General features: G+C 37.9%; 1 protein-coding gene across 1 annotated transcript in view; it reads right to left on the reverse strand.

The window, feature by feature from the left end:
- LOC141440425 (multiple PDZ domain protein-like) overlaps positions 1 to 21,711 on the reverse strand; it is a gene marked incomplete in the record, with an annotated part of 268,707 nt that overhangs the window by 12,666 nt on the left and 234,330 nt on the right. Inside the window, 4 exon segments of the mRNA XM_074104949.1 lie at positions 370 to 472; positions 1,872 to 1,943; positions 3,416 to 3,517; positions 5,387 to 5,440. Of these exon segments, the coding sequence (XP_073961050.1) occupies positions 370 to 472; positions 1,872 to 1,943; positions 3,416 to 3,517; positions 5,387 to 5,440 (331 nt within the window).

A 21,711-nucleotide genomic window follows, 5' to 3' on the forward strand; every position in this document is an offset into this window, starting at 1 on the left:
TACCAACCACTACCAACTATCAGCTGCCTGCCCTGGAATTGAACCAATGCACGCCAATGATGTTTTTTTTTTATTTCAACCGGATGGCAAACGAGCAAGTGGGTCTCCTGATGATAAGAGATCACCACCGCCCATAGACACCTGCAACACCAGGCGGATTGCAGATACGTTGCCAACCTAGAGGCCTAAGATGGGATACCTCAAGTGCCAGTAATTTCACCGGCTGTCTTACTCTCCACGCCGAAACACAACAGTGCAAGCACTGCTGTTTCACGGCAGGATTAGCGAGCAAGATGGTGGTAGCAATCCGGGCGGGCCTTGCACAAGGTCCTACCACCTGCAAATGTCGCCTATCCTCACGCCACTTACTTGCAGCAGAACTACCGGCTTCATCAGTCTTATCATCCTTCTGGTTGGGGCTGCACACTGTCAGTATCACTACACCTTCTGTATGCTTCAGCTTTGCTGCCGCCTGGAAACAACACACTAGTTTATTATTAAGGACAAAGACACATCTAGCAATAGTTTATAATTACGTAAGAGTTTTTTTTTATTATGAGAGGGAGGAAAACGAGCAGTCATCTGAAGGGAAATGATCACCGCTACCCATGAGTACCGACTACTCAAGGAGAGTCATTGGTCCGTTGCCGGCCTTTTAAGTAAGTATAAGCTCTTTTCTTGTAAGCTCTGTCATAATTGTCCGGAAACACTGCTAACAGAAGTCGATTCCACAATTTCACTGTACGTGGTAAGAGATTTGATATTCACTATTGGCAGCCGTGCCTTTAAATTGTTCAGAATGTGATTTTATTGCTTGGATTTGAACATCGATCGATATTTGCAAACATTTGTCGACCATAATTAGAAATCCTAGAAACAAGGGGCGTTCAGTGAGAACCGAACCCTAAATAGCTATACTTTTGACATAGAATCAGTTTTAGAAGTCGTACTGGTCGGGTGGGAATCAGAGGCCTTGTTGTCCAACACACGTTTACACTACTTCTTTCTGCCAAACTTTGTAATATGTGGGTAGGAAGAGATAATGAATGTGATCACAAATGTCAGAGCGTTAGACAATACGCGACGGCCACAGCATCGAAAATACAAACTGAGACATGGATGCACAGAAAAATCAGAAAAAGAGTCCAGCGCTGGGAATCGAATCAAGGTCCTCAGCAATCCGTGCTGCGTACCCCTACACCACCGCTGGACAGAAATCTAGACACGAATTAACCTATGCATACATATCTCGAATGCTTTTTATCTACTAAGCACTACTTAAGCAGCAGCAAAAAGACCAAAAAAGCCAATCATAATTTGACGGACACAGTAGTCAATCATCATGACAACTTTCTTGGGAAAATAGTGTGGTGGCCTTCCACACCGCAGTGCTGGGGTCACGAGTTCGTAGTTGGCAATAGAGCTGCTGCTATCTCACACTAAGTTGCGTTTTACGACAACCACGGGAGGCGATGGGTCCTATACTGAAATCGGGCAGGGCGCGGACTAACTCAAAGAAATAGTCTCATCATCATCATCATCATCATTCCAGCCTATATACGTCCCACTGCAGGGCAGAGGCCTCCTCTCAGAACAAGAGGGCTTGGGCCATAAGTTCCCACGCGGGCCCAGTGCGGATTGGGAACTTCACACGCACCATTGAATTGCTTCGCAGGTTAGTGCAGGTTTCCTCACGATGTTTTCCTTCCCCGCAAAGCTCGTGGTAAATTTCAAATGTAATTCCGCACATGAATTTCGAAAAACTCAGAGGTGCGAGCCGGGGTTTGAATCAACGACCCTCTGCTTGAGAGGCGATAGGTCAAACCACTAGGCCACCACGGCTTCCAAAGCACTCAAAGAAATAGTCTCACCGCATCATAACTGCAGCTCAGCAGGGAGTCCCTGTTCACAGCCAGTATCATGTCACCAATTTGAAGACCGCCCTGAAACATAAACAAGACAAAACATTCAAGATGTAACAAGTAGATATCACTCTTTATTTGTCTGTTAGAAGTCGGAGAAATGCTCTAGCCCCTGTAAGATACAGGTTTTTACCTAGTTTAGGGTACAGAATGTTGACCTCTTCCATGACCCAGTTGTACCTTTAATAGACCTAAACTCATATGAATGTAAATTACTGTTTTTTGTTGTACAATAAATCATCATTATTATTATTATATATTAAAAAAGTAAATGTGGTGTACAAAGTATAAAAAAGGTAAAATTAAAAGTGGTGTAAGTGTGTATGTATTATGTATATACATGGGACGGTAGTTTACTACAACGTCAGTAAATACACGCAAACAAACAAACAGTCTAAGCTTGTAAATAAGAGACTTGAAACTTGACATCGTTTGCCAGAAGTACCCAAGATGGGTTACTAATTAAATATATAAATGCGCAAGTATTGTCTGTCTCTCTGTTTATTTACTTATAACTTAATAACTTACTTACTTACTAATAAATAAATACAAATACAACTTCTTCACGCTTAAACCGCTGATCGGATTTAAATGAAATTTAGCTTGAAGATAGTTTTAGTCCCCGGGAAGGACATTATAATAGTTTTTATTCCGGAAAATTGCATGATTCTTCCGGGATAGCGATAACGGAAATTTTGCAGACGGAATCGCGAGAAAAACTAAATAAAAATGTGCAATTATTAGGGTATGTCTTAAATTACATAACCTTTGAAAATAAACATGTACAAAATGCACAATGACTTTTTTTTCCTCTAACTTTTCTCTCTTCTTCTTTCTTTTTATAGTGTGTGTCTTTGTTGTGATGTAGTGTGCTTTTTATGTCAATAAATGTTGTGAGTTTGAGTTTGAGAAATAGTGGCCCTTTGTAACAGTCGGTGTATTTCATAGATGCACCAAAAATTATATTGAATCAAAAGAATACTATGTAGGTTTGTATTATTATTTCGTCGTCGTTAATTTAATATTGTAAAGTCATGTACCTACATAGTAATAAGGATGTTTTAAAACTATAACCTAACCAACAAAAAGTTGGAAACCCCTCGACTTTGTCACTTCAAAGTTCAATATCTCAAAAACGGCTGAATCGATTTTGATGAAATATGTCTAAAAACCATCGCTAAAAAACCTGCTTTCAAATGAAACAACCGCATTCAAATCGGTCTACCCGTTTAAGAGCTACGGTGCCACAGACAGACACACATAGCGGTCAAACTCATAACACGCCTCTTTTTGCGTCGGGGGTTAAAAATATAACTAAATATAATAGAAATTTAACATTATCCATCCGTATCGTACTTAAGTAGCCCAAACGAACCCATCTCCCCAGTGACCCATCTACGCCGCTGTATATGTATGTATGTATGTAAGTAATTTACGACCCGGATACCAATAAATTGAATAGGTATAGATTTGAAAATAAATATAAAAATTACCTGCTCAGCAGCACTGCCCTCCTGGAGATCTGACACGAAGATACCCCGCCCAGCTTCTGTGTGTCGGCCTTCGATTATCATGATGCCCAAACCAGAGGGTCCCTGAAATTAATACACGTTTATTTTTAGCGTACCTTTTACCATGTACAGTCGAGGGTACCTACACAATACACATGTGAAACTTGCAAAAAATTCTAAAAACATGTAAAAGTTTTTGAAAAAATTCTGGAATTTTTTCACAAGCTATATGTATAGGAAATTTAAATTTAAGAAACGGAAAATTTCAATCGCCATACAAAATTGTGAGAAGTTTACGAAATTTTCCCATATGAAAAATTTTGCAATTTTGGAAAGTTTCCTTTGGCATATCAGTAGTTGAGGGCATTAATCGCACCTTTAAAATTCAAACGAAATAATTCGAAATGTTCACAGTTCCGAAATAAACTTTAAATTAAAACAATCTGGTTGAATTTTAAACTGAGAAAATTTCGAATTAATTTAGTTTAATTTTAAAGGTGCGAAATATCTACATATTTAGCCATGGCCTTGTGGTTAGTGCCATAAAGGTGTATATATATTTTTGACGACTTGGTAACGTACAAATGCGTGGCCTTGACTGTATATTTAAACAGTTACCTACATAATGTATCTACTAATTAACCTACTGATCTCTATAGATCTATTTTAAGCAATGATAACTTAACCCACACTTTCGCAGAGAGTACCATTTGCATTTAGTAGTAACTACAATAATACTATTTACGAGTATTCATTTTGTTAAAATGAGTTCCTGCTAAATTTCTTGCGATGCATTCTTCTTGGCAATAATGGTCATTCTGAAAGCGTTGCTAGTTTGAAAAAAAAAACGTGTAAAGGAGCCCATTGCGGCTTACTTATTCCTCCTTCCTCTCCTTCCTTTCCTGATCCTTCGTCAATACCATTAAATTCGCGCAGGAACCAGAACCAGCGGTGAAGGAATATATCCAATTTGGTTTTCACTTGTGTTCCTTTTCAAGTTCCTTCGTTTGTCCAAGAGAAACGAAAATGTAAAAGAAGTCTATTGATGTGTTATGATTCTCACCATCAACAATAACAAAGAAAAACTGAGCAGAATTTATAACATTGTTGACAGAGATTTTGACCGGGTTCGATACCCGGTTATGTATGAGAGTTAAAAAAAATTGAATACCATTTTTATTAAATCTAAAATCGACGCCATGGTTCCTAAGAACAGATTTCGCTCTGGATTGATTGGATTGATCACCTGTATACTTAATACAATAGAAGTAATTACTGACGAAGGAATTACGAGTACGTACTATTATTTGCAGTAGTTTCGTCAATAGATATATAGATAGATAGATAGATAGATAGAATCTTTATTCAAAACAGCATACAAAGCTCAAAGTACAATAGAAAATATACAATAATACCTTTAAATTTAAAACTAGCACCAAAATAAAGTTCACTTATTATTGTTTAAATTGATAAATTGAGAGCCCTGCGACGATGTCTAGAATAGGCGCTGACTCAGCATATACTGCAGTAACCTGCAGTGCTGATATTCTGTCAGAAACCCATGGTGTTTGCTGTACAAGGCAATCAGTCTGTGCCTCTTTAATTATTCCATATGAAGGATTTACTTCTAAAAAAGGGACAAACAATGACAGAACCAACTTATTACATATTACAAATCAAAAAACAATGTTTGTGAGCCAAAACAGTTATACAGTTAAGCATCGAACCGGCTAACAATGAAAACATCTGTGAAAAATGATGGCAGTGTCTAATCGACAAAAATATATATATTCTATCTATCTATCTATCTATCTACTATTATTTGCAGTAGTTTCGTCAATAGGTACTCGAGAAATCGTTTCTAGCATTGACAGATTGTCGATGAAAATTGGACAGACGAAAATCTTAACAAGGTCAATAGGGACATTCAAAGTATGTTGATGACATACATACCTTTTTGATGGTGATATCTCGAACACCTTTGTATGCCGCATATTTGTCCTCGGACTGAAATAACAAAAAAACCGTGTTTTCAAACAGTTTAAAATAACGCACTGTATAATAGTTAGGTTCAGCAACAGTTTGTGTTAAATCAAAAGTGCCGGCGATAAATTTCCGTACATATTTCATCTTCTTATTCCTATCCATTAGTTTATTAGTCTTTTGATCTGATCGATGTTTACTCGTGCGTCGTTTTAGGGGATACTTGTCAAAGTGAAGATAAAACTACCTTCAGAACGGTTAATATCAAACAAGATTATTATAAAATATTGAAGGTAGTTCGCAGTAAATCTTATAAACCCAGTGACATCCATTGACCAAATATAATATCTTAGATGAAGCGCTCGCTCGACTAGATACCGCCGGCGTACTTGTTAAATGCGGCAACATATAGTACGCCGAATTCGGCGTACCCGAGCCGGAGTCGACTCAGTCGCCTTGCAAACTGTGCGTAGGTGCATATACCGAATGTTAAGTTAAATTTTGGTCATAAACCGAAGTAAAATGCCAGTTTGCGCAGTGAAACTGTGTAAAAATAATACTACAAGAAATAAGAAGGACACTGGGATCACATACCATCAGTAAATATCGTATAATTTCGAAATTACAAAACAAAATAACATGAACCCTAAACGCCGTTCTGTGTTGCCGCGTACACAAGACCAATCATTGATCTAAGTATAATATATTATAGTCTAGTTTATTCTTTGTACTAACCTACTCGGTCAGGTAAAAATATAATACGAGTATGTAGGGACGACCAAGGCGCTAAAAAAAATTCAGATACTGAGCTACACCGACACAATGTCTGCAACTCGGTGTCATGCGACGGAAGACGCACGTAGACACTTGATGTACTTATATGTCGGCGGGCGATCGTAAAATCCGCCAGATCACGAAATTCCTAGGCATATCATGGAATGGCGCCATTTCATGAAATGCCTAAACGTTGGCCAGGCATATAAAATAAAACTAAAAATAAAAAACCTTTATTGCCACAAATTAAATTTACATAAAATTACACATTGTTAAAAAAATATATAAAATGTGGGAGAAAAACAAAAAGTCGGCACAATGGGCCCCCAGTCTCAGCATATGCTGGCTTGATTGCCCCGCGCTGGTTTTCAGACTGGTCCCTGTGAGGAAGACGGCCGGTCGCAGCGCTTCTCACATTCCATTACATTCCAATACTGGATAAGCCAAAAAAAGCATTTGTGTAGCCGTAGAAAAAAAATATATATAATAAAATAACTATAAACATTAAAAAAATACAATCAAAGTTAGCTGCTTTTGGACATACATCGTCTTGTGTGTTATGTGTGTTTGTGATTGTGAGTGTGTTAGATCTGAAAGTGCCAGTTCTGTTTTGGGAGGGGAAGGCTATAACTCCCTTTGTTTGCTAAGTAGGTGTGTTCTGTATAATCGTTTGAATTTTAATAACGGCATACAGGTTCTCGCAATGGTGGTGGTAAGTCATTCCAGATCTTAGCAGCGGCGAATTTAAACCCCCCTCTAAAAAAAATTGTCTTATGTTTAGGGATTGCAAGTTGTGTGCATCTTCTCAGTGTTCATACGCGTGTGTCTGTGACCCATTTCAATTTATAGTAGTATAAGTAGTAAGGCTTCTGGTGTTCTTGAGAAACAATACGGTAGATCGATTAGAGCAACGCCTTGTCGATATTCCTAGCTCTATACCGGGCACATCGCGATATGCCGAAATAAAGAAAAATTTAGGTACGACGAGCGAAGCGAGGAGTGGTTAGTATGAATAATTGTGACCACAACGCACGAGCCGAGCGAACGAAGCGAGCTTGCCGCGGAAGTGTCAGAACCGATATGGCGGCGTTTCATGATATGCCTAGGAATTTCATGATCTGCCTAAACATCACTAGGCAAATCGTTAAACGGTGAGTTTTGACGATATGGCGGATGTCCCTTAGCCAATTCATAAAATGGCGCCATTTCACGGCATACCTAGGAATTTCGTGATCTGGCAGATTTTACGATCGGCCGCCGACATATACATAACATACACTGCCTAGGGGTACGTATCGTTATACATATATGAAAATAAAAACCACAAGTACAAAATATGAGTAAATATGAGTTGAGTTCTCACGATACAGGCCCGTCCTAGTGACGAAACGCTGTTAAGCTGCGTTTCCACCAAAGATGTGCGAGGATCTGTTCCGAGGAATGTGTTTTTCATTAACCAATAGAGACGCTTCATCTACCTCGCCTCGCTCCGCTCAGCTGTTGCCACCTGTGCATGTGCTGTACGAGGATGGGTAAATAAAGCGTTTCTATTGGTTCATTAAAACATATTCCTCGCAACTCTAGTCAAACTGATGAGCAGTGGGGGCACACTTAAAACGTCACCTTTTCACGTACACGCCAGCGCCTCTGGCGACAAAATGATAGCACTAAGGTCAATGTGGCCAAGACCGGCATACTTCATTTTTTTTTTACCTCGGAGTGATCTAGCTGCGTTAATTATTCACCTGCGTTAACAATTGTACTTGCATACGATGAAGAATTTCATAAATAATAGTTAAGCTATAGAGACAGATCATTTTATTCACAAATCAAGCAAAAAAATTGTATTTTCTAAAATTCGGCGAGTAGACGGACTTCCCGTGTAGTATAAGGTAAGTCCGTCTAGTAATGATATCGGCCATACTATGTGGGTGCTTATATGTTAGTATTGGAATCCTTAAAAAAAATGAAACAAGACAATGAAAAGTGTACTTTAAACGTGTTAACATAAGGTTTAGATTCGGAATAAACACAATTTTTCTTTTTCAAAGGCAAGGCCGGCATATATTACGTAAATGGGGTGGTAAACCTTTTTGGCAAAAAATATATAATAAGTACTTACTTATTTATAAGGTTTCCCAAATAAAGGATCAATTGAAATTTTAAAATGTATTTTAATAGTTTAATTTTTAATTTACTGAGATCAAAGAGGGTCACCTAGCACTGATAGTGCAAGCTTTGCTTAGTTTGGGGCTAATATTTATTTGATTATTTATTTATTTGATAGGTATTTTTAATTTATATTTTCGGTGACATAGTGCCACAGCATAGTGCTGAGGGTGAGGACACATTTCCGCACTAGTTTCAAGATCAAAATGCCTTATGAAATCGTAATAATATTGAAATCGTAAAAACAGTTGGTAACTTCTGATTCAAGGGAATATGACGGACTTGCCTTGTACATAGTAGACGGACTTTCCAACTTAACGAAATTTTATTGTGATAAATGATGGTACGTATAATTACAAAAGTAAACCAATTTCTGATAAATTAAACACAGAATAAAGATAGCTGGTTCTTATATTACTTCTGTAGTTACTTCTGGTGCAAAATCTTGTCACGAACTATTTTTAACAATTTTGTTAGCAGAGACCGTCGCACTATCATTTCGAGTTCCATACATCCAATTACTTGTTTAGGCGGATTGCTCTGAAGTTCGTTGTCACAGCGCCATCTGTTTTAGAGTGAGGGAACAAGCGCGACAAACTGCTTTATATACTGGACGCTAAAGCAGGAACCGCTTTCAAATTCAAAAGTTATAACGTGTTGACGGACTTGCCTTATAGACGGTCTTGCCCACATTGACCTTACATTGACAAATGTGTCAAACGTGAACTTGAAAAATTCAGTCTGTCCGCCATCTTTCCGCTGTATGTTGGCTGTCTAGCTTTCGCGGGTGATTTTTAAGTTTATCTGTTTTTTGCTGTTTTCTTAAAGTTGTATTACATTGCTCCGCTTGGGTGACCAAGTGAAGTGACCACCATAAACTCGTTTGCTTTCCGGCCTCGCGATGTAATGCAACTTGCGCAATTTTCTTACAGGTCTAAACTGGGCTTTATAGACGTTAAGCTTGTTGTGTGTGTGCATGTACATGTGTGTGTTATGTCAGATTTAGTTTTTCAGCTAGCTACCAGATAGCGCTTGTTACCATACATGCAAATTTGACCATAGAGTTGCCACTCTTTTTCTATATTGTTACTAATACTCTTTGCTGATGAGCTTCAATGGGTGTGTTGTGTAGAAAAACAGGGTCGGTATTTCCATGTCAGTATTATTCGGCCCGGTAATGAGTGTCACCTGTCAAAACGATCGAGTCATAAATTCTTTTTTAATGTTTTTTATTCTGGACTAGGGAACAAAAAAATAATTGACGCTACTTAAAAAATCTGATATTTTTTTCTGTTAATTAGAAAGGTTATTTCTATTGATATAAAAAGTTTCAAGCGGTTCTAAATTTTGCAGACATTCCCCATTGATGTTGATATTGACGAAATAATAAATACCTACTGCACATAAGAGTTACTATTCGGGTGTTTATCCAGTATGATTTTCGTGGACACATTTTCATTCATTCTGTTACAGTTTGCTGATATCATCAAATTCTACAGCACATTCAAAAAAAGATGTGACCACGAAAATGAGGTGGTTAATTAACGCACAAATAATGACCCAAAAATATTAATTTGAAAATCGCTAAACATCAAACCCGAACTCCTACAGTACACACAAATAAAAAAACGTCATACACCTAGTTGTCAAATCGGTTAGCAGCAAAAAACAATGTTAATATTCTGTGTACACATCGCAAATTTATTTATGCAGCCAATAGTGTTACTAACGCGTAAAAAGGAAGTAAAATTAGTACGGTGGCGGGTTATATCTTGATTTTCCCCGCCGATATTTGATAAGTTGGTACATTTTGTTTGCTGAACAAACTCGAGGCAGACTGATCAACATTTGAACAACTGGGCAACACTTGGATAAATGGCACGGGCTGCGTTGTTTGCTACCAGAAAAATATTTTATTTTTAATATATATAATAATATAGCCTGTTTGTCCCGAACTGGTAGTTTTCTATTTTTGTGTATGTTATTGATTATCATAAAATGTCCCTCAGTTCGGTGTGTCTATTGACATAGGCCTCCTCCAACTGCCTCCATTGGGCTCTGTCAGCTGCAACTCTGGTCCAGTATGGTCCCAGGGTTAGGCGGAAATCATCCTCCCATCTTCTTATCGGACGCCCCCGTTGTCTGTTTCCATCTCTTGGGTACCAGAGTGTTACCTGCTTACTCCATTTGTCTGCTTTACAATTTTTAATATAAGCCTACTATAATGTCGCCAAGCGGTCACAGCGGAAGACCAGCGTTGGCCTACACGGCCAACACTATGCTGAGCTGGGACCGCTTCGCGATTTCGCATATTGTTGTTTTTTTTTCTTCCTTTAATGTATTTTTATTATGTTTTGTGCGAATAGCGAATAAATATTTATATTTATATTTCTTTATTTATTTCTATAAGCCCTCTTGTTCTGAGAGGAGGCCTGTGCCCAGCAGTGGGACGTATATAGGCTGGGATGATGATGATGAGGTAGGATCATCAACAAGAGGGCTTGGGCCATTAGTTCCCACGCAGGCCCAGTGCGGATTGGGAACTTCACACGCACCATTGAATTGCTTCGCAGTTTTGTGCAGATAAGCCTACTGAGCTGACAAAATAGCTAATAGCCTAAGAGTTTTACTTATTTACTATTTATAAATAAACACAATATTAAAATACTCTCCAGCACCATGTCATAGTGTTTTATAATTTCTGTGTCGTCCACATCGGTTTCGAACGACGACCCTAACTAAAACATTATAATACTATAGCGTGTGACACTGACGTAACGAAGCTTCCACCTAGAGCTAATCGAGGTAGACCCCCGGCTTGCTTCAAAACTGACTGAGCCGCGGGTCTACAACCGCTGGTTGCCAGCATGCGCGCCGTATTTTAGAGTCCGGAGCCAAAATGGCAAAAACGGAACCCTTATAGTTTCGCCATGTCTGTCTGTCTGTCTGTCTGTCCGTCCGCGGCTTTGCTCAGAGACTATCAGTGCTAGAAAGCTGTAATTTTGCACGGATATATTATATGTAAACTATGCCGACAAAATAGACGTAAAGTACGGGAGATTTTTTTTTTCTCATTCAACCCTGTAGTGTGGGGTATCATTAGGGGTTTGCCAAGACGATTTTTCGATTCAGTGATTTGTTTGCGAAATATTCAACTTTAAAGTGCAAATTTTCGTGAAAATCGAGCGTCCCCCCCCTCTAAAATCTAAGCCGGTGGGTGGAAAAATTTGAAAAAATTCAGGATGATAGCAAGTATATCAAACTTTCAAGAAAAACGGCTAAGTTTGCTTGAGAATGATTTGTAGTTTAAGAGTAAATAGCAGCCTAAGGTATAAAATATACCTATATAAACTTGGAAGATTCCGTATAAAATACAAAATATTACTTAACTTTTTCGTTATGGCTACGGAACCCTAGTATGGGCGTGTCCGACACGCTCTTCGCCGGTTTTGGTTTTGACAGCTCGCGAGAGACGTCAGTCAGTAGAGGAAGTTGGCTTTTGGCGCCAGCAGGCGAAAGAAAAATATATTCGCCCTGTGTGTGTTTTACTCCTTTGTATTGATTAATTAGGTAGTTAATAAAGTTAATTGCGAAATAACAATAGCTAAATAACACTTGCTAGAGCGAACTTAGTTTTAAAAACTTTAAGTACCTATCAATAGAGTTGACCTTGTGAATTGTTGTCAATACCGGGTATGTCATATACCGGGTGTGGCCTGTAATATACTGAGCGGCCCTCAAATGTATGCAGAATCGGTAATTTTGTATGAAGGGTGGGCCAAATTTTGTGCCGCTGAGAATATGAGCAAATAATTACGACATAGATAAACCGAACAACATTAGTTCAGCGACTTTTAGAAATTATTAGTTTTCTAATTTTCATTACACTTTTAAGTTTATTTGAAGAAGCAATGTAAGTACCTAAAGCAAAATGTTTGATGTTTGTAGCGTGACAGGCGACGTCAGTTATGTTCTAGACAAGTTCTAGGGTGGTGTACATTGATAGCAGTATTTAATTTGTATGAAAAAATAAATATTCAAAGACTCCATTATTTTTAAAAGTCGCTGAACTAATGTTGTTCAGTTTGACGAGGACGATCTACGTTTTAATTTTTTGCTCGTATTACAGACCACATCCGGTAGAAGGGCTTGGGTCTTTTACTGATCGACTTCAAAAATAGGAGGAGGTTCAGAGTTTGTCGGAATCTTTTTTTTATGTATCTGTCATATTTATGTTCCGCGATTACTCGAAGACGCTGAAACCGATTTTGTTTTAAATAATTATTTAGCGTTTGAGATCGCGTGTCTTCAAGCGGTTCCTTTCGAAAATGCCAATGGATCTCAAGAAGGTAGAGCTACCTACCACGGTTTTTTTTGCAGCCAATAGAGTATAATTATTGTGTGTATTGGGTCATATATTTGCCAGCGATGTTTGCTAACGGCAGCGTACGCACGGCAATAACGCTGCGTGTGCTAACAACACTAACTCGGTTAGCGGAGTTGTTGCCGAAATAACGAATCACTTATTGATATTAGAACTATATGCCGGCGGAAATATCATAAAGTGGAAAAGTGAAGGATGTACAATATTGGACTTCCAGTTGCTTCGGTTGGAAGCGGCCTGCAATCACCGGGAACCCAGCGGGGCTACTACGAAATTCGAAAATCGAAATTCGTGTCGATCCTTCCCTCTGACACTTATACTATTTAAGGGGATCCCATGCCCCAATGACCTTCGATCTGAATTACTTAGTTTTCTAATGTTTTTTGTAGCTTATTATATTAACAACAATAGCTTTAAGCTAATAGTATCCCATATTTACTTCAAAATCATTGTCTTCGAGATACTTGGCATCAAAGTTGAACAATTTTAGGCCAAAAAACTGTTTTTCTAGCCATAACTTTTGTGTTAATTAGTTTCAAATGAAAACCCTTGACACGTTTTTAGAGACGTCAAAGACGAACACCAAATATGAAGATTTCGTATATGATTCGTTTATCGCTATTCCGCGGTAACTATGCAGTTTTCCAGGATAAAAGCTATCCTATGTCCTTTCCCGGGACTCGAACTATGTTTATACCAAATTTCATTTAAATCGTTTCAACAGTTTAGGCGTGATGAGGTTACAAACAAACAGACTTACAAACTTTCGCATTTATAATATTAGTGGGATTATTTTGTATGGTCTCCATTTACGGGCTTTCACCATCATACCATCCATCCATCCCAGCCTATATACGTCCCACTGCTGGACAGAGGCCTCCTCTCAGAACAAGAGGGCTCACCATCATACATTTCTATTTAACTACGAGATCGGTGATAGTATGGCTATATCGTGTAAACATGGGATTAATCTGATACGGTTATTTTAGCAGATAAGTTATCTAATGGAGTTGTATCATTGGTAACGTGTTGAGATTCTCCCCATCCATTGTTAGCTTAGATGACTGTTTCGTTGCGTCACCGATAAAATTGGTGATCGGTGAAAATAATCATAAGTATCATAACCTAACCAACTTTTTTTTAAATAGCCTATATAGTGTTCCACTGCTGGCCAAAGGCGTCCCCTTTTTTCTTCCACTCGTCTCTGGCTTCGGCAAATGTTGCCAGTCCGGCTGGAATCGCTTCAAATCGTCCTGCCTTCTTTTAGGCCTACCTCTGCTCCGGTGCCCGTCGCTTGGAACCCAATCAGTTGTGAATTTGGCCCAACGATCCGGATGCATCCGGCAGACATGACCTGCCCAGTCCCACTTGAGTTTGGCGGTCTTTGTCTTCATCAACAATTCGGGTTTTTGAGCGCAGTTCAGTGTTTCTGATTCTATCAGCTCTTCGAACACCTAGGATACTGCGCTCCATAGCTCGCTGTAAAACCTTGAGTTTGGACTTCTGGGCCTCAGTCATAGACCAGGTTTGAGCACCGTAGGATAGGATGGGCAGTACGCACATGTCAACGAGTTTGCGTTTTAAGGCTAGGGGAAGTTTACCCTTCATTAATGCTTTCATGGACCAGTAGCTCCTCCAGTCATTTTCGGTACGTTTGTTGATTTCATTGCCTTGTCTGATTTCGCAGGAGATTCTCTGGCCCAAATTAGTGTATTCGTTGACATATTGAATCACAATCACAATATACATCTTAGACCTCTAGGTTGGCAACGCGTCTGCAATACCCCTGGTGTTGCAGATGTTTATAGGCGATGGTGATCTCTTACCATCAGGAGATCCACTTGCTCGTTTGCCATCCGGTCGAATAAAAAAAAATATACAACTTATTATTAGCTGAAAAACCATCTATATTGCCATTTCAAAGTCAAATCAAACACAGCTAAGAACCACCGAAGGAAACTCCCTTTCACGTAATAAAAATTGCAATCAAAAAGGTCCATCTGTTTGAGAACCATACTGCCAGAGGTACACAGACAAACAGACTTGACATTAAACTAATAACACCTTTTTCCGTTGGGGGCTAATAAATAGAAAATGTTTGAGATCGTAGGATCGGAAAATCGCAGAATCGCACATTTTAATTAAAATTCGTAATGCAATCGCCAGCACCGGACTGTCAGACAATGCGGCCTCAAATTCATTTTAGTGGATTTTTTGCAAAAGAACTTTGTTATCACGATGGAGATGTACGAGTACTCGTAATCCCACACATTTGCTAAACAAAATGATTCCCCTCAATTATGAGCACAAGCAGCCCGAAACCCGGAACTTGTCGAAATAAACCGAACACAGTGTGTATTCAGTGAGAATCCAAGTATTTATAGCATTAGATTCCACTATTTAGCACTTGACCACGTGTCTGCGGCTAGGCAGGATTTAGAGGGTTCAGTTTGAGGAAGGAAGTGGGGTCAAAATGAACTTGCAAGATTTGACCCAATAAAAGCAACAAACAGGGCAAGTTAAATAAAAGCTTGTTAAAATGTTAATTCCCATTTGATTTTTATGAGAAAGTTTGTTTTCATCTCTCCTGTTCGGAAAGTTTAATTTTCATGGATAGATAGCCGGGTGGAAAATTGCGTTTTCATCTCTAGGGTGGAAAGTATTTTTTTTTTAATTTTTACGATTCGCCACGGAGTCGAAGATAATTGAGTTACGTCAATGACACTTTTTTTTCACGTTTCGGCATGGCCATCTAGATGCACGTCGTGACCAAGGAGCTTATATACCTACAACACTGGAGGTTGAACGCCGAACATCCGCTTGAAACAAGAAATTTGACTTTTAATATGTCACGAATATAATCCATCTCTTTCTTTAGTTAGGTTAAGAAAGAGATGGAAGTCATTCTTGGAATGTGAAAGAGAGAGATGGAAAATATAAATAAGTAACAAAGGTCAAACATCTTCGTTCGGCGTTCAGCCTCCAGTTTTGTATATACCTAAGCTCCTTGGTCGTATCGCGACCAACTCGATTTTTTTTATAGTCGGACGTAGCAAGTGACCAGTGCGAAAAGATTGGAGGTTGGATATCTGTAAATTTAATTTATTATTATTCTCTTCTTTTTTGTAGTATTTTACTTTCCTCACAGTCGAAATGAAAAGTAGAGTGTCTAACTCGGGTGAAATTACCCATTTCCCCTCGAACTATTGGCGCTCTCACTTCGTTCGAGCGCCAGAAATATCTCGGGTGAAATGGGTCACTTTCCACCCTTGGTTATCAATCTATTAATATCGCTTACGATGATAGTGTTTGTAATTTTTTCGTTTTATATATCTCTTTTTAGGCATGGTAATTTGCTCTATGTATGCATTTCTTTATAGTTATTTACAAAATTTTCATGTTACCATCAAATTATTTATTTTAAAAGATAGTGCTGTTCTTAGCCCTAATATAACTAATAACCCTGTTGTACCTATTTTGCAGAAGGGCAATGTTGGATTAGGTTAGAGTTGTGTCAAGTCGTAAAGTGCAATGACCACGAAGTAGTGTAACCAACATGCCAATTGTCTAATAAAATAATTCCTTTTTAAAGGTATCTGGAAGAGATCGCTCTGAATCAATAGGCCGTCCAGGCTAACCTTGGAAAAATTCTCTATGTATCTGTTTTCTGTATGTACTACTTACTTACTACACGTCATATTGCAATGTCTAATAAAGAGTCGTTGTATTATGCAAATATATTTATAATTCTAGAGAAATCACAGCGAATAATCCCAATGGGATCGAACGTCACTAATGAATAAACCACAGCTAATCGAGACATCGAGCTGAAAGTAACGCCGTCCATTATGAATAAAACAAGAGTAAGAATATCCACAAGGCTAAGCGCATTATAAATTCATAAGCAGATACAGACGAGCGTGGGTAAGTAGACAAATACTCGTAGATACGTGTAGACGCGGTTATTTATGATAGTGAATTTGCAATGGATACGAAGGTTACAGACGCGTTACAGACATAGGGGCTGTTTCACCGCATCCATTGATTAATTTTATTTGACGGATAAATGTGATGCCGTCTCCGTCTATTCAAACAAAACAAACAGAGACGGCGTCACATCAGGAGGTTATAATAACGTTTACGTAGATGTTGCGCCTTGCCAAAGGGTACAGAAAAGTTCAGGAGTAACTGGTGCTTTTAATACTTGGTCGTTTTAAACAATAACACTGAATGAAAGAAAATATGCTTTTTAGTCATATTTACAAGCAAAACGAACAAAAAATTTGAGCTGGCTCAGCGCAAAGTTAACGAATTGCTTCGTAGCGCTAATATATTCGGCCAGAAAATCAACCTTAAGGGCTTTTAAAACTAAACTCAATCTTTATTAAATACGACTATACGAGAGGAAAAACGGATCATAACAAGTTCATACAAAATTATGCACCATTGGCAACAACAAAAATAAAAAATAACAGTATAAGTACAATATTACAGAACACAAAAAGTTTCCACTGAGGCATAATTTTCTGTAAAGCAAATAATGTTTTTTCAAACTATTTTTAAAAGAAGGTGGATATAGGGATGATGGTGCTAAAATTAAATATTTAAAAAATAACAGTGATAAAGATAAACCTGTATTTACTGTAGTAGACAAAGTACTGTATCAGACAGTAATATTATAAGGAATAAAAGACAGATGAAAAAGAAACTTAACGTGCTCGATGGTTTTATGCGATAAACGCAATTACATGAAATATGATTGTCGTAGTTATTCAAGTTTTTTATGATAATGATACCTTGACGAGTGACATACCGTGATAGGTACAGAGAAACATAAAAAAACTCATTTTTTCATCCTTTTTTTGCTAAATACGTACAGCTAACCAATTTGATTCTTAGGCCATCACAGAACCTTGTCATTATGACATTTTACGTCAGCATTGGTATACACAAACCAAAATTACATAGGTACTATAGCAAGGTTTAATAGTGACATATAAATTCAATTGGTTGACTGGACGTCATGAATTACGAACTTTCGATTCACAATTTTATACCTGTGGCCCATTTCACGAAGCTACAAGTCACAATTTACAAGCGGTAGTCTCTTTTCAATACATACTGTTAAACAAAGACTACCGCTTGTAAATTGTAACTTGTAGCTTTGTGAAATAGGGCACTGTTGGCTTTGCGAGTAAAATTTAACGGTTCATACACTCAATATATCCATCTCACCAGATCTCACCTTTTTCCGTTTGAACGACAAAGTCCGCCTCCATATCGACCGCAACAGCACAGCCGGTTTGTACAACTCTGCGTCGACTCTGCGCGCGCAAGACTCGCTCATCACAGTCATCACTGAGTCATCACTGTCACTGTTACATCACCATCATTTGACCGACGCCATCACTTGTCACTTGTCAATGTTGATTTTTAGGAGCTAGCTCAGCGTTATTTAGAACAAGTTGAGATTGATGTTTCTAATTTTCATCTTCAAACTCATTGAAACCCACAATTACAACCGAGAGGTTATAAACGTTGCAAATATTTGTTTATTAATGTATTCGTTATTCCTTTATTTCGCACTGAAGCAATGGATTCTGTAAACATTTTGTGCAGAACCAAAACGGTAAGCTTCACTGTCAATAATTAATCAATTCAGACGTTACTTTGCGAAGATCCTTCCTTGTCAACTATATAGGTACTATAACCACCTTGACAGATATCGTCGTTACTTTCGAATTCGAAAACTTCATATTTCAAATTAATACGGTACCAAAATTGACTCGTGAGAAATTGTGCCTTAGGTTTTGTATGGAATCTTTTACTTATGTATCTAATATTAAATATTTTTAATATGAAAGTGAACCGTAGAGTTGTTTGACGACAGGTAGAGATATTTAAACGTAAACAAAGGGGTTTATTCTCAATTCAGAAATACCTTCAAATCGAGACCTTACTGGTAAGGTCATTGCCTCGAAAATGTTTAAGTAATACTAGTCACTACACTTGAATAATATACTTAATATAACAATGGTTACAATGTGTAAACGTGATTAATGAAACATTGAACTAAGGAATTTTAAAACACTCGTCTGAATTATTGTCTGAACTTCACATCCGTACTATCACGTTTTTCTTCATCGAAAAGCTGATAGTAAAATTTCAAATGTGATTTCGCACATAAATTGCTGACGATCGCTACCGAGTAAAGCAAAGCCAACGAAAGGAGATATACATCATCTTAAATAATTTATTGAATCAGGCGTTACTTTGCGGAGGTCCATATCAATGAACTAAAATAATTTCCTTGCTCACCCGCGACCTTACGATAGCTAAGTTTATGCAAAATATGCGTGTTCATGCAGTTCCTCCACCTCCACACTGTAAGAACACACACAAATCACACAAACCCATCTATCACCACCACCACACTACACTGACGCGTTTCGAACTCAAACAGAGCTCATCTTCAGAGTGACACAACACAACCATACACCATGCTACCAGTTGTTAGACTAACGAACCACAACCACCGTTTTAACTTGTCACTGTAACTCCCCAAGTACCCACATACGTTTTATGAAACAAAACAAAACTACCCACAAATTATTAATAAAAATTTTTTAACCGTCCTTCAAAACTACCTTGATTTTTTATTTATTTACTGTCAAGGCATGTTTTAATAACTACCATTGCTGAAATTAGATCCAAGCCGTAGCAAGGTTGTGTCACTCTGAAGATGAGCTCTGTTTGAGTTCGAAACGCGTCAGTGTAGTGTGGTGGTGGTATAGATGGGTTTGTTGATGTGTGTGTTTTCTTACAGTGTGGAGGTGGAGGAACTGCATGAACACGCATATTTTGCATAAGCTTAGCTATCGTAAGGTCGCGGGTGAGCAAGGAAATTATTTTAGTTCATTTACATCATCTTAGTCTGATACGTCATTATTACTATTTCGCTCCCTTTCTGTCTCATGACAACCAGCAATCGTGGATTTTTATTGATAAACGGGAGGTCTACTGGCTTGACGAAAAACAAGTGAAGCTAATTAGAAGAAGCCGCTGTGGAGATCTTTGAGGAAGAATACTTAAGGGTAGACAGAAACACGGTCTACAAAACACGTGATCATGAAGAGAAAAATAGAGAGAGAAAGAGAGGTTTACACATATTCGATACACAGGCTAAAAATTATTTAGAAAGAAAACATTTTGAAAGATCATCAAATAGTATAAATTGATAGCTGGTGGTGGTGGTTGGTAGATATAAAAATCGCAAATTTGTGCGGTTCAAAGATGAATTTTTTGCCAGTTTTATCTCAAACACGGACTATTTTCAGTACAATGTTCACAGTATCGGGGCAGATAACGAATACCTACCTACGAATTTGACTGGAGAGTTTAATGGTCTGATAGCCGTAACCCCTATAACTGGTATATATTGAAATCCATACATATTAAAAGTGATTATGTACCAAATGTTTGCCGTAGTGATCATTTGCCATGTCTTTTTCTTGAAAACTATAAATAATTCCTGATTGTTATAAAATAAACCTAACCTAACCCACAAGGTTCTACAGGATGGCGATTTCAAAGTTAAACAAAAAAGAGTTATGGCAAATTACCATTATGTCTTACGTGTTATGGATCGCGAAAAAAATAAATGATTTTCACTGGAACTTGGTTCGGGTCTTGTGTCGTTCAGATTGTCAATTGATTGTCTTTCTCATAACGACCTTCGTCTACTAGTAAGTACTTATTATAACAGATGACTAGAGCAATTATTATTTTAAACAATACCATTAGTCGTAATTAATAAAACAGGGAGTTAATTGGTGAGAACTCTCCCATTGAATTCAAATTTGGGATGTTATTAATATCTAATGATCACTGATTTAATGTTACAGTGTATACTCGTGGCTATATATTTAGTTTCTTCTTGGCTCCTATTGTCTCCTCTGTCTTTTTTAATGAATCAATCAACTCAGCCCACATCCACCCACTGCTGGGTAAAGGTTTCTTTAACTTCACGCCATTTTGCCCGGTCCCGTCTTTTTACAGGATTTTATTTAGTTTCACCTATCCCCTTGTCTGTCTGTCTGTCTGTAATCAAATCTTGCAACTTAAATTTGCCCAACTTCCAGTAATTATATTAACTTGAAATTTGGTATACTTTGTTCACTAATATGTTGCATAAAATCGAATCATAACAACCTTGAGCAGAATCATCATATCACTGAATTACTTTTCGCATATATTTTTTCCCATACTATTTCTCATAATTTTGTAAAGCAGAATATTAACATCACATAATATCAATGAGAATAATGAAGACAACAACAACAACTGGTAACAAATCTAACTCTAACTCAACTCTAACTCTCTGGTGGGTCTAACAACTGGTAGCATGGTGTACGGTTGTGTTACTCTGAAGATGAGCTCTGGTTGAGTTCGAAACGCTTCAGTGCAGTGTGGTGGTGGTGCTAGATGGGTTTGTGTGATTTGTGTGTGTTCTTACAGTGTGGAGGTGGAGGAACTGCATGAACACGCATATTTTACATAAGCTTAGCTATCATAAGGTCGCGGGTGAGCAAGGAAATTTCTTTTAGTTCATTTAGTGTGACCAGTCTTAATCCCCGTTTAAATATGGCCACGCTTTTTCGTTACAGACATTACAAGCCTTTCAATAAAATACAATTAGCATACAAAAGCTAAGCGCCATTGGTATTCGCGTGAACCGTATTTTATGGCTATAGATATTATATTCGTGTAATATTTATTTAAATTTGTGTGAACGATTATTCAACAGTTCTGCGCGGTCATAAATTTCAATAAATTTCTGAACAGTTTTTCTCCGAAGCCAGACGAATCGGTTTTGTATGAAGAAATGTAATTTACATACAATTAGATGATTTAGGTGTAGTAATAGGCATAAACTCTTCTTCAGTTTTTTGTCTTAATCTCAAGCAAT

The sequence above is a fragment of the Choristoneura fumiferana genome, chromosome 22 (genome assembly GCF_025370935.1).
Source record: "Choristoneura fumiferana chromosome 22, NRCan_CFum_1, whole genome shotgun sequence".
NCBI classification, from domain to species: Eukaryota; Metazoa; Arthropoda; class Insecta; order Lepidoptera; family Tortricidae; genus Choristoneura; species Choristoneura fumiferana.